Source organism: Gavialis gangeticus, unplaced genomic scaffold (genome assembly GCF_001723915.1).
Source record: "Gavialis gangeticus isolate Ggan-Ray unplaced genomic scaffold, GavGan_comp1, whole genome shotgun sequence".
NCBI classification, from domain to species: Eukaryota; Metazoa; Chordata; order Crocodylia; family Gavialidae; genus Gavialis; species Gavialis gangeticus.
Genome location: NW_017729026.1, coordinates 37,430,842 through 37,442,882, shown reverse-complemented (window position 1 = coordinate 37,442,882; position 12,041 = coordinate 37,430,842). Strand labels below are relative to the sequence as shown.

Here is a 12,041-nt window from a genome sequence, read left to right as displayed (position 1 = left end):
AAAATCAAAGCATATTTTCTATTATTAAAATTGCAAAAGAGGAAAATACAAATCCTTTTATAAAAAAAAGTTCTTGCATTACACACTCCTGATAGATATTCATCCACTTTTGCTCTCTCAAACACAATGTTTGATGTTTCTAGCTACCATATTTCCTTCGTCTTCCCTTTGATCTTTCTTTATTTTGACATTATCCCTTGCAATCACACAGCATCCTGCTATTCTCTCCACCATTTCATTCAACATTGCCGCATTGCTCAGACATTTTTCTTTTCTGTCCAGTACTGCAGTATATAGTAATAACAACACTTTACTAAAGATGCTGCCTTGCCTCTCCAGTCTTCCCCGACATGCATAGCAATAGGCTAAGTCAGAGGCTTAGCCATTCTTATACTCATGATCCCTGACACACACAGTTATCTTCAAATAATCTTTAATTTATGAGCACTGAATATGCTGTTGGCAACCTCCTCTGGTTGTCATTGTGATAGCTGCCTTCATGCACCAGATAACTGAACTTCTTGATTTTCTTAACCTCTTCATTTCCAGTTTTCCAATTACTTAGGATATTTCAGGGTCATTGCCATCTTCTGTTTTGTATTCCAATTTAATGCAAATTTTACAAAGCATAGGCATCTTGCTTTATAGGGCTCTGCGAAATTCCGACAGGTGTTTCATTTCAAAGTTGTTTTGATGCATTTTGAGCTTGAAACAGCACAATCAAAATTAAATGAAAGGCTTCAAACAGCTTGGAATGGAACGAGGGCACTCAAAACATTTCGAAAGTTTCGAAAAGCTTGAAGTTTCAAAGTTGGGCTTGCTTGCAGCTAAACAGAAACTAAGGAGAGGGAGGAGGAAGAGTGGGGGAGGACTGCTCTGATATTGACATGTGTAGCTGGCCAGTGACTGTGATTCTTCCCTGAGATCCCATTCAATCCCAGTGCTCTGGGGAAGGAACAAAAAACAATATAAAAAGCATTGTTTGAACTGAGCTTTCTCTGCGCCTTCACACTTACAAGCGACACGAGTTTTGCTTTGAACAGTCTGAGGTACATTTTCCCAGAAACTCCTGCACCTATCTCCTTGAAACCTATCAGACTTCATGGCCTCAGCAGGGACTACTGCCCCTGCTGTTTTCATCCCCCTGTGCCTTCACACTTACAAGTGACATGAGTTTTACTTTAAACAGTTGGAGGTGCAGTTTCCCAGAAACCCCTGTATTTATCTCCTTAAAACTTGATAGACTTCGTGGCCTCCACAGAGGCTATCATCCCTGTTGCTTTCATTCAAATCAGGACAGAAATGACAAAGTTATGGACATTTTCATGATTCCCCATTATAGCATAAGGGCGAAATTTCAAAATGCGAAGCAGTGTTGACAAAACTGAGTGGAACAGTGCTTCAAAACAGCGAAACGAAACACTGTCCCTTCAAAATGGCAACAAGGAAGTGAAAACAAAATGGTGCTGTTTTGCACAGCCCTATTTACTATACTGCATTATCTCCTGTGTTACTGTGGGAACACAAGAGTAATAAATCATGTCACCACACGTTATCCCATCTACACATTACTCCCAGTGAAGAAAGTGATTTGCAGTTAGGTCAGATAATGACTGTTTTGTTGTGCTAACCAAAATAAAATAATATACTTCATCATTGGAGCCTGTTTGTCAATTCATCAGATTCTCTCACAGAAAAGGAAGATGGAAACATCGTCTAAATTGTGACATCTGCTTCTATCATTATGGACGTCAGAATCTTAGCCATCAGAAGTGCTGTGTACATATTATAGTGTCATTTTCTATATCAAACAAACCTGTGATGTCTTTAATATTTTGGCTCATGGATTCCAATTAGAGTTACTAAAAACAGGAAAAATATAAGATTTATATGGGATTGTGTGACTTTGAAACCAAACTCTTGTTCTTTGTGTCCAAAGTGTCCCTGTTGTGTATAAAGCAATTTTGAAAACTCCTTTATAATAGTGTGCTATAAAGCTATTGCAAATATATGATCTGTGCTCACTAGTGGGCTGTCTGTTTTCTCTGGCATCATTTCATCTATAATCTTTACCTTTTCTGGGATGAATAAAAGCAGTACAAGGGAGATATATATATATATATTTTTGTTCCTTCCTGCATGAGAAATGAAGTGAGGTCATTCTGTGTTTCACACTGTCCTTCACGGTTACATGTTTTGGTAGATAGATGGATAGTACCTTGCACTAAGGTTCTAAACTTTGCTCTGTCTTCTGCTGTCTCACAAATCATGCATAAGAAGTTGATTTATTTTTCATTGTTTTAATGATTCTCTCAAGTGTCCCATCTTTGCTAGGAGCATTCCCTTGTTATGGTGTTATTTCATTTTACAATGTAACTGGGATTTTTTCCCAGGTGATTAAATCATTTCTCTCATCCATCTTACTGTAGAGGTTCTTAGTGCATACTTTTCATTTTTGAGCATCTTGCATTTTTTTCACATACTGTGATGCATCAGTAGAGAGCAACTGTTTCCATTTTCGATATGTTTTCATCCCAGTGATTCCTTTTGCAATATCCATCATGGCATATTTGTACTTCATTTCCCATATAGTTCATTTGGTTTTTCTTTCCTGCACACATCAGGAATGTGTGATAGTTTTTGTCAGTCATTCCATGTATCAGTTGTCATTGTTGTACAGGATATTTCACAGTGGCTAAAAAAGATTGTTTTATGCACTTGGGGTCAAGCTGAAATGATGAAAAGAAAATAAATGTTGATTTGGGCTCTTTCAGAGTTGTGCAGTTATTAGAAAACATTGTTTTTCCATCTTAACTATATGATATCATAATTTTGTTTCCCATGGAGCTGTTAAACGGAGCTCAAATGTATTCCCTTACATTGTAATATTAATATCAAGTGCTTGCAAGAATTGTTTGATTCTTAGACCAGAAGGAAATCTTGTTTGTTTGTTCTTCTCTATTCCCATTATATTCTTATAAAAAATCTTTTTTCTCCACATTTACAACTGAAATTCTCCGCAATCAATAGCATATCATGTTTTGGCACAGTAACAGTGAGCCCTTGCAGAGGGACATAAAACTCTTCAATTTTATTAGTGTTGGCTACTGGGGTTTGTTCAAATGCTTGAATGATAGATTTGCTGAAGTCCCCAGGCAGATTGAAATAAGCCTTGGATTGTATCTCAGCAGGGATACAAAGTCATCCTTATTCTGAATAAATGTTCCTCTTTATATCTCACATCCACCACTAATTTTCCTTTGGGGCAGAAGTTACAGCTGCCAGTCAGCTGAAATTCAGAAAGGTTTGCAATGTCAGTCTTTGCTCAGTGTCTCTCCCAGAGCTGGAGAAGAAGTTATGGTTATGGCTGACATGAACAGAGGTGTGACTCCCTGAAGAGTCTGGTTATACCAGTCTTCTATACTGGCTTTCTACACTTGGCTTACTGACTAAGAGATAATAGTACAGCACATCTTTTTATACATCTTGGCCTGGTACATTGTTGGATAAAAGAGAGGGAAATATGATGCAAAAGAATAGGAATCATAATAATTCAGAGCTATATATAGGTTTCAGCCTTAAGATGGGTAAACACTAACACCATCACTTTATTGAAGGGAAAGGTGAGGTATCAAAAGGAGAAGTCAGGCTGAATAGCCAAGGTGGATACAGAACTCTTGTTCTCCTGATTCCAGGTCCTTGCTCAGTGCTGGTTGCAGTCAAACACTTTAACTACCTTCAAATCAAGATGTTGTGGGTCATTTAAAAAAAAACCAACTCAGTGATGGTTAAAGAACTGAAATAAGAGTCAAACATCTCAAAGTCATAAGCTCAGCAGTTCCAGCTGTGACACACATGGACAGAGATGAAAATGCTAGGCCTACTGAAGTGAATGGAAGATTTGCTATGTATTTAAAATGGGTCCAGGATTTATCCCCAGATTTGCAAAGGAGCTGAACAATTGCCCATATAAGTAATCTTGAAAATCTGGCAAGTTATTTGGTCTAAAAAGGGGCTGAGCCCATTCACCAATCTTGCCCATTTGTAGACATACAATATTAAAGAAATTATTATTGCTAGAAATCCTGTACTAGTTGAGAATTTTCACATAATTTTATGAATATAGTACTTATATTAATATTGCATTTTAATATTTTATGTTTCAGAAATCAAAAATCTCTACGTATGACAAGATGTGGGCCTTTATGAGTAGCAGGAGGCAGTCAGTGCTTGTCAAAAGTAATGAAGAAGGTATCCAGCGTGTACTCACCTCTGATTATGCCTTTTTAATGGAGTCAACAACCATTGAGTTTGTCACACAGCGGAACTGTAACCTAACACAGATTGGAGGCCTGATAGACTCAAAAGGTTATGGTGTCGGAACTCCCATGGGTAGGTTATATGTCAACCATTTGTTCTGTGTTCATTAATCTTGGTTGCAGCAATAGCACAAAATAGCTCCAATGTACGGCAGTCCTGCTCTCCATATGCTACTAGCATTTCCTCCCTTTTTTCTCCATCTAGTGAAACATTGTTTTATGTTATGACAGAATTTATAAATCTTATCCATCTTAAAATGGGTAAAATGGTTACTACATAAAAGACAGGACTCCTACATATTTAATTCTCCTGCCTTAGCTGTCTGCTGCAACTAAAAACATGAACTGAAATAGAGTTTAATTTCATATTTTTTTTAAAAAATCATTATATAATCTGCTAATTAAGTAGGTTTTTTATTAGCAATTAGAAATGAATTAGTGCTGTGACTGCATAAGCAAATGTGGCTATTCATCGTTGTTGGGAAATTTTAGAAAGGGCAGTCTTTTTTAAGAAGCTCAGAAACTAGTATGAAACAAAGGCAAAGTTTCTATATGTAACCTAGATTTATCCTATACAGTCCAGAAATTACTTTGGCTGACTTGCTTAATTTTTTTTCTACTTTCAATTTATTTTTAATATAAAAATCTCATCATTTTGACACTTGTGTGAGTGTCTTCTGTTTTTCTCTAGTATACCTTATTCTTATCATTTACTTCACCCATAATAGAAAGGTACAGTAAATAACTGTGTGTGGAAAATGGTTTGCAATTCTTTCAAGGGAAGGTACTACTGTAAGGAAGGTTATGCTACAAGCAATGGATAGCTAATAATAAAACTTTTATCTTTATGCCGCATACATGTTCTGTAATTTTAATACAGCTGTATATTAATAGCTGTATAGTTCTATGATTTTCAATAAATGAATATGATTGTAATAGGTCCCTCTGTGGAAATAATAGTTCTGTTTATTCAAGCTATGAACCATTAGTTGTTAAGACTCTGATTCTGATCTGGAAGACTTTTTTTCCATAAAACTGTCCATGTAATTCTGTTTTGTTCCCAACTGTATTCTTCTGCTTGTAAGTGATTCTTTAATTCCTGTAGCAGATCATAGTTGGTCTCATGGTAGTGATATAGAGGGCTTTTAGAAAAGGGATTCCAGGAAAGTGATATCACATATCATGGTAGTGATATAGAGGGATATTAGGAAAGCTGTTATACAATTATATGCCTAACTCATGCAAGTATTTATAACAAGGATATGAAAATTGGGTAAGTGTATGTGCAAAGAGATGATTTAGCTGTTTTAGTATATAGTTACCTGATATCTTTCCTTTAACTAGCAATGAGGAGCATGGTTACAAAATGAAACCTTTAGCAAGTGATATTAATCTTTCTGGTCGTTTGTTTTGGGTGTGTATAGGCAAGTCTCAGTGGTTGTCATGGTACAATACTTCAGTTTCCTTCCTGCAAATAACCAGCATGGATCTTGGGCCTCTACCGCTATTTCTTGGGGTAGAATTCTTGGGGTAGGGTGCCTTTATATGAGACACTAACTGCTCAGTAGCCTAATAACACTGTGCAGTAGCATACCAGGCAAAACCTGTGCTAATAAGCTACTGTGCAGCTGGCATCCAAAAAAAATCTGTGCACTGGTGTTACTGCACAGTAGTGTGAGTTACTGCACATTGATTTAGTACTTGGTTATCCAAGTACTAAACTTAATGCGCTTTAATTACAGTACGTTAATGAACCTGTAGACACACCCTTAGTATACAAGCTGTTTAACAACCTGCAGGTGCAACACCCATTGCAGGGGTTTGGGTACATGCACTCCAGCTCAGGAACATGCTAATAGGTGATTTTTGACTAACAGTCTCTTAAAGCAAAGTGTTTTTATTTGTTTTTTTGTAATAAAATACCAGAGAAAAACAGATTAAATAAAAGAAAAGAAACATAAATTAGAAAGTACCACAAGAAGCTCACATATATTTGGTATTGTTATGGACTACAGATTGATCTGGATAGCCTTTTTTCTCAAATTATATGTATGGAACACAGCCAACTTGCAATCTTCTAGCAAACCCAGGACCTCTAGCATTGTTTAATAATATCCCTTAAGTATTAGTTGTTAAGCAAGTATTAGAAAGACTCTCCTCTTCTTTCTGTATATGAAACCCCTTGGGTAAAGTACCTATCCATACATATAATACAGAAACACTATGCTAGTGACAGATCCAGTGTATTAAAGAGCACCTTGACATTTGTCACAGCAGTAGAGCAAAGAGTGGGACATAGACCTACTTGATGCAAGCTAGGATCAAAGCTGAATAGTTTCTTTGAAGGTTAACTAGCCTGTTGAAATTGCACGTGTCTCAGGTGAGTTCCTTTGAAGGTTAACTAGTTTATTGAAGTTTTGCATATCCCAGGTGACCTCAGACACAGACCTAATTGTATTCTGCTTTATGCCTTATCCTCTGTAACAGATGCACATAAATGTTTGGAATCTGATTTCCAATGTCATCTAGTAAAACACAGGAATTTTCTACTTCTCTCTAGGTCTGCCCCTCCATGGCCCTTCCTCTGCCCCTCCTCCCCTCCCCATCCACTCCGGCCAGTGCTTCATCCAAGCAGTGTGTCCTAGGTTATGGTAAAAATAGAGACTAGAGTTGATTGAATTGCAGGTACTATAAAGAAGCATATATGAAAGAACCATCAGAAACACTAGAGCTACAGTCAGTAATCAGAACAACCAAGATGAAGCTAGAAATTAATTTGTAATGTGACTGAGAAAAGTGAAGACAGAGCTTTTGTGAAAATACTGCCTGGAAAAAGTTCCTAAAGAAACCATTTCTGACTATCTGATTCCTATTTTATTCAGGAAAATAGGAACCTATATCCATTCTTTGTAAATAAAGAGAATTGTAGAAAATATTGGACTCCATTATCAATTTTCCTTCCTAATGAAAACAATCTGCAAACCTGTAAATATTGGCTCATATTGAAAAGGGCAGTATATAATAGGTTAGTATATAATAGGCAAGGTTAGTATATAATAGGTTCCCATTGACCTAGAGAGAAATTATAAACCAGTATTCCTGTTGAACCAGGGTGAAGCAAATAATGGATATGCATGCAGAACTCATACATGGCAAAAATGAAGTAAAAGAAGACAACTAGAAAATTAGCAAAATGAATTAAAGCAAGTTCTGATAAAGGAGGCAGAGACTTCATGAAAGGCTTTATAAGAACTAAAGATCTAAAGATAAAGCATCTAAATGCATCTCAGAAAAGGCTAAACATTAACTTGCAGATGGAGATTAAATCTTTGTTTGGGCAGCCATAGAGTGCTAAAGAGAGGCAAGAATAAACAAAGTCTACAGTTTTCTTCCATGTTTGTAAATCGAGAGACTCAGAAGGCAGAGGTTGGATTGTCCCAGATTAAATCATTCAAAACCTCACCATCTTTGAGAGTGAAACTCCATATGAGCCTTTTTGTTGAGGTTCTTGGAGGAATATTTCTGATTAAGTATGCTGTTTTGTTGAAGCCAAAATACTTGTTGACATTTGCATTTGGATAACAAGAAACTTGTATTCACTAGCTTTGTGGCTAGAATACTTGTGTGGGAAATACAGGTTGAAGTCCCTGAAATTAAGAATTGTAAATCAGGAAACCCAGAAACTTGAACCAAGTGAAAGAATAAGCATGTTCATATACGCACAGGCACATGACAGTGCTTTGACCACCATGCTCCGCCTATACTGGTATCTCAAATATGTGGCTAAACTTAGAATCCACATTTTTGCAAACATGTGAGAGACTTTTTGTTTGCATTCCAATGAAGAATGAAAATACATTTTGAAAAATTGAAACTTACTGCAAAATGAAAAGGTTCTACTTTGATCATTTCCAGTTATTTGGTTCTATTCACAACCATAACTCAAGTGACAGCTTGGGAAGATGAACAGAAATGAAGGACTGATAGCAGCAAACTAGTTCTCAACTCTGATGGTGGGTTTTCTCTCAGAAAAGAGAGTTGGGAACAAGCGCTTGATAGGTGATTTGTAGCCAGCCATCACTCTGAACTAGGTAATGGACCAATCTATAGAAATTCAGCTAAGTTTGGACTTGCAGATCAAGATCAGTAAAAGGAGGAGAGAAAGACTCCAAAAGGTTGTGGAATTTAACACAGACTTTGAATATTTCCCAGTGCCATGAACCAGGAGATGGTACATCTACTGATGAGGGAAATTGAACCTGTAAGTACATTTTATCTAATAGATAAGATGGAAGATAGAATTCAGATCTGGTTCATGATTTTTTAAAAATGATTAAGGGAAAAATGATCATTTCAGATTGCAAAATAAAGGGAATTGGAATTATTAAAAAAAAAAGCTTGAGAGAACAAGTTCAGTTAAATATTAGTATTCTAGAAAAGAAAAACCTGGCAAATAAAAGGGCTGTTATATGCCGGCACTGGCTTTATGACCCAGATACCTTACTCCAGGCAGATCCAAAACCTGATACTGACCACAACCTCTCCATTCAATAATAGGCAATTTTTACTGATTCACAGTGATAGCAGATAAGAATAATGCACGCAAAGCAAACAAAAATAACCTCCCCAATTCTATATTTACCACTCCTAGAGCTGTAACAAAGGGAATCATAAAATCATATAATCAATGGACTGGAAGAGGCCTGGAAGGTCATCAAGTCTGGGCCCCTGCCACAGGCAGGAGGTTAATGAACTCAGTGAGGTGCTTATCCAGCCTCCTCTTGATCACCTCCAAAGATGGCAACCACACCACCGCTGCTGGGAGTGTGTTCCAGGTTCTAGTTACCTTTACAGAGAAGAAGTTCTTCCTTATGTCCAGTATAAATCATACTTGTGTTAGTTTGTGTCCATTGGTCCTCATCCTCCCAAGGGGTGCCTTCCTGAAGCATTGCTCCCCAAGATCTTGGTACTCCCCCCGACATACTTATAGGTGGCTATCAAGTAACCGCTCAGCCTCCTCTTACTCAGATTGAACAAGCCTAGTTCCCAGAGTCTCTCCTCATATGGGGCCTATCCCCCAGGCCCCTGATCATGCAGGTGGCCATTCCCTGCACCGTCTTGAGTTTATCCACATCCTTCTTGAACTGTAGGGCCCAAAATTGGGCACAGTATTCCAGCTGCAGCCTCACCAACGCTGATTAGAGAGGGGGAACCACCTCTCTGGATCTGTTGGCAACACATTGGCTGATGGGTGCCAGAGTTCTGTTGGCCCTGCTGGTGACTTCATCGTACTGTTGGCTCACATTCAACTTCTGGTCGATTGTGACCCCCAGGTCCCATTCAGATGCTGTGCCAGTCAGTGGGCTACCACTTATCCTATAGTTATGGTGAAGGTTCTTCCTACACAGATGAAGAACCCAGCACTTTCCCCCATTGAACCTCATCTGATTCTGATCAGCCCATAAAGCAGTCTGTCTAGGCCATCCTGAATTATTACCTTATCCTATGGTGTGTCTGCATTCCCCCACAGCTTGGTATCATTTGCAAACTTAATCATTGAGCATTCTACCCCTTCATCTAAATCATTAATAAATATGTTAAAAAGCATGGGTCCAAGCACCGATCCCTGTGGGACACCACTGGAGACAGCCCTCTAGGATGAGGCTGTCCCATTGATTACAACCCTCTAAGCCAGTTATCCACCCACCTCATCATAGGCTTGTCCAGGCCAGTACCCTCCAGTTTAGTTGTGAGAATTTCATGGGAGACAGAATCAAAGGTCTTACTAAGTCTAGGAAAATGATGTTGACCTCATGCCCCTTGTCTAGCTGGTTAGTTACCTGGTTATAAAAGGACACTGGGTTTGATAGGCATGATCTACCCTCCACAAAACCATGCTAGTTGTTTCTTAATATGCTATCAATTACAAGCTTGTGATTGATGGCCTCCTTAAAAGAATTTTCAAAAGTTTTTCCTAGGGCCAAAGTCAGACTGACCAGTTTATAGTTTGCAGGATCATCCCTCCTCCCTTTCTTAAAGATGGATACTACATTGGCCCTCTTCCAGTTATCTGGGATCACTCTCGAGTTCCATGACTTTTCAAATATCTTTGCCAAAGGCCCTGGTATGAGTTTAGCCAGTTTAGGACTCTTGTCTGGCCCAGTGGACTTTAAAAAAAGACCCTCACCAAGTCAGGGCTAATTTCATGTTGTCTGTTGACTTCCCCATATTCCCTGGGCCTCTGGACAGGTACACAGCTTCTGTTAGCTTTCTGGAATACTGATGTGAAGTAACCATTTAGGATCTCTGCCTTTTTTTGGTGATCTACTGTGGGCTGCCCCTTCATATTCAGTAGGGGTCCCACAGTGGAGCTCAATTTTTTATTCTTCCCCATGTACCCATAGAAGCACTTTTTGCTGTCCTTAATTTCAGCTGCTAGCTTGATCTCCATGCCTCCTTTGGCTTTCCATATCTTATACCTTCAGACCCTGGTTATACAAGTGAACTCTTCTCTGGTTGCTGATCCTTTTTTTCCATTGCCTATATGTGTCCTTTTTTCAAAAGTTCTCTAATATCCCTGTTGAGCCAAGCAGGTCTCTTGGCTCCTTTCCCGCTTTTTGATCTCAGGGTACATCTGGCTGTATGCAAGCTTCACTCTGTGGTTCTCTCTTGAATGTCAGATGTCAGCAGCCTCAAGGTTGAGGGCTGAGGCCCCCCCCCCCCACCTCCAGTGGGGTGGGTGAGATGGGCAGGTGGTGTGGCCTCAGGTTCTCCTCTCAGAGACCCTTTGCTGCTCTGAAATCTCTCCTTTTGTATTCTTTCTCCTCTGTCATGGCATTTCATTCCCAGGCATTATTGATTTAGTTTCCCTGTGGTAGTCATACTGTCCATATTCTGTACTGTCAGCATATTCCTTTGTTCCAACAAACCCATTGCATGCACACATCTGAATATGATTATTTACTGTTCTCCTAATTTGGTCCATCCACCAAACCCAGAAAACCCTAGGGCTCTGTAGTTGCCTACTGTGACCTAATGCCGCCTTAGCTCATGTTATGGAACAGTGTGGTATGTGTCTTCGATTTCCCAGCCTGTGTGTCTACTCATTTAAGACCTAGTGGGTCTTCAAGGAAACTTTGTTGCAAACAGGCTTTTAGAAACCATTTAACCCTTGCCACCCACCTGGACCATTGTTTTAATACATATCTAGTTTACCTACAAGCCGATTCCCAAAACCAAACCTCCGAATACCATTTTCTAGCCATCATTATAAACATAAGGTAGTTAAGGTCAGAATATAATAAATGTCTAACTGAAGTCATTCATCCAGCTGGAGATAAGGAGAGGAACATTAAGGTCAAGAGGAAAGGTGTGAAAATACAGAATGATCCCTATAGTTTTTTGTAGGTCTAATTAAATGACAGACCTGCTGTATGACCATTAATCTGAAAATGTATAAAACTGGCAGTTAGTGGGCTCATCTACACTAAATGTTTTACTCAAGATTGGACTGAATTATTGTGCAGTAAGCATCGTCATTTACACATGCAGATGCTTACTGAACAAATAATTGGCTCTCATTGCGTGAAAATTTGCTACCCGCAAATGCAAGCAGCAAATTTACTTGAGATTTCTTACTGCACAATAGCGCATGTATAGACATCTGACAGGGAGCAAATGTGCTTCCAGGCAGCAGGGGGCAGGAGATTGCTCTGTGCCCTT

At 38.7% G+C, this 12,041-nt stretch overlaps 1 protein-coding gene across 1 annotated transcript in view; it reads left to right on the top strand.

Annotated features, from left to right (window-relative positions):
• GRIK2 (glutamate ionotropic receptor kainate type subunit 2) overlaps positions 1 to 12,041 on the top strand; it is an 805,806-nt gene that overhangs the window by 727,901 nt on the left and 65,864 nt on the right. Inside the window, exon 14 of the mRNA XM_019520163.1 lies at positions 4,167 to 4,392. Within this exon, the coding sequence (XP_019375708.1) occupies positions 4,167 to 4,392 (226 nt within the window). The remainder of the gene's footprint in view (positions 1 to 4,166; positions 4,393 to 12,041) is intronic.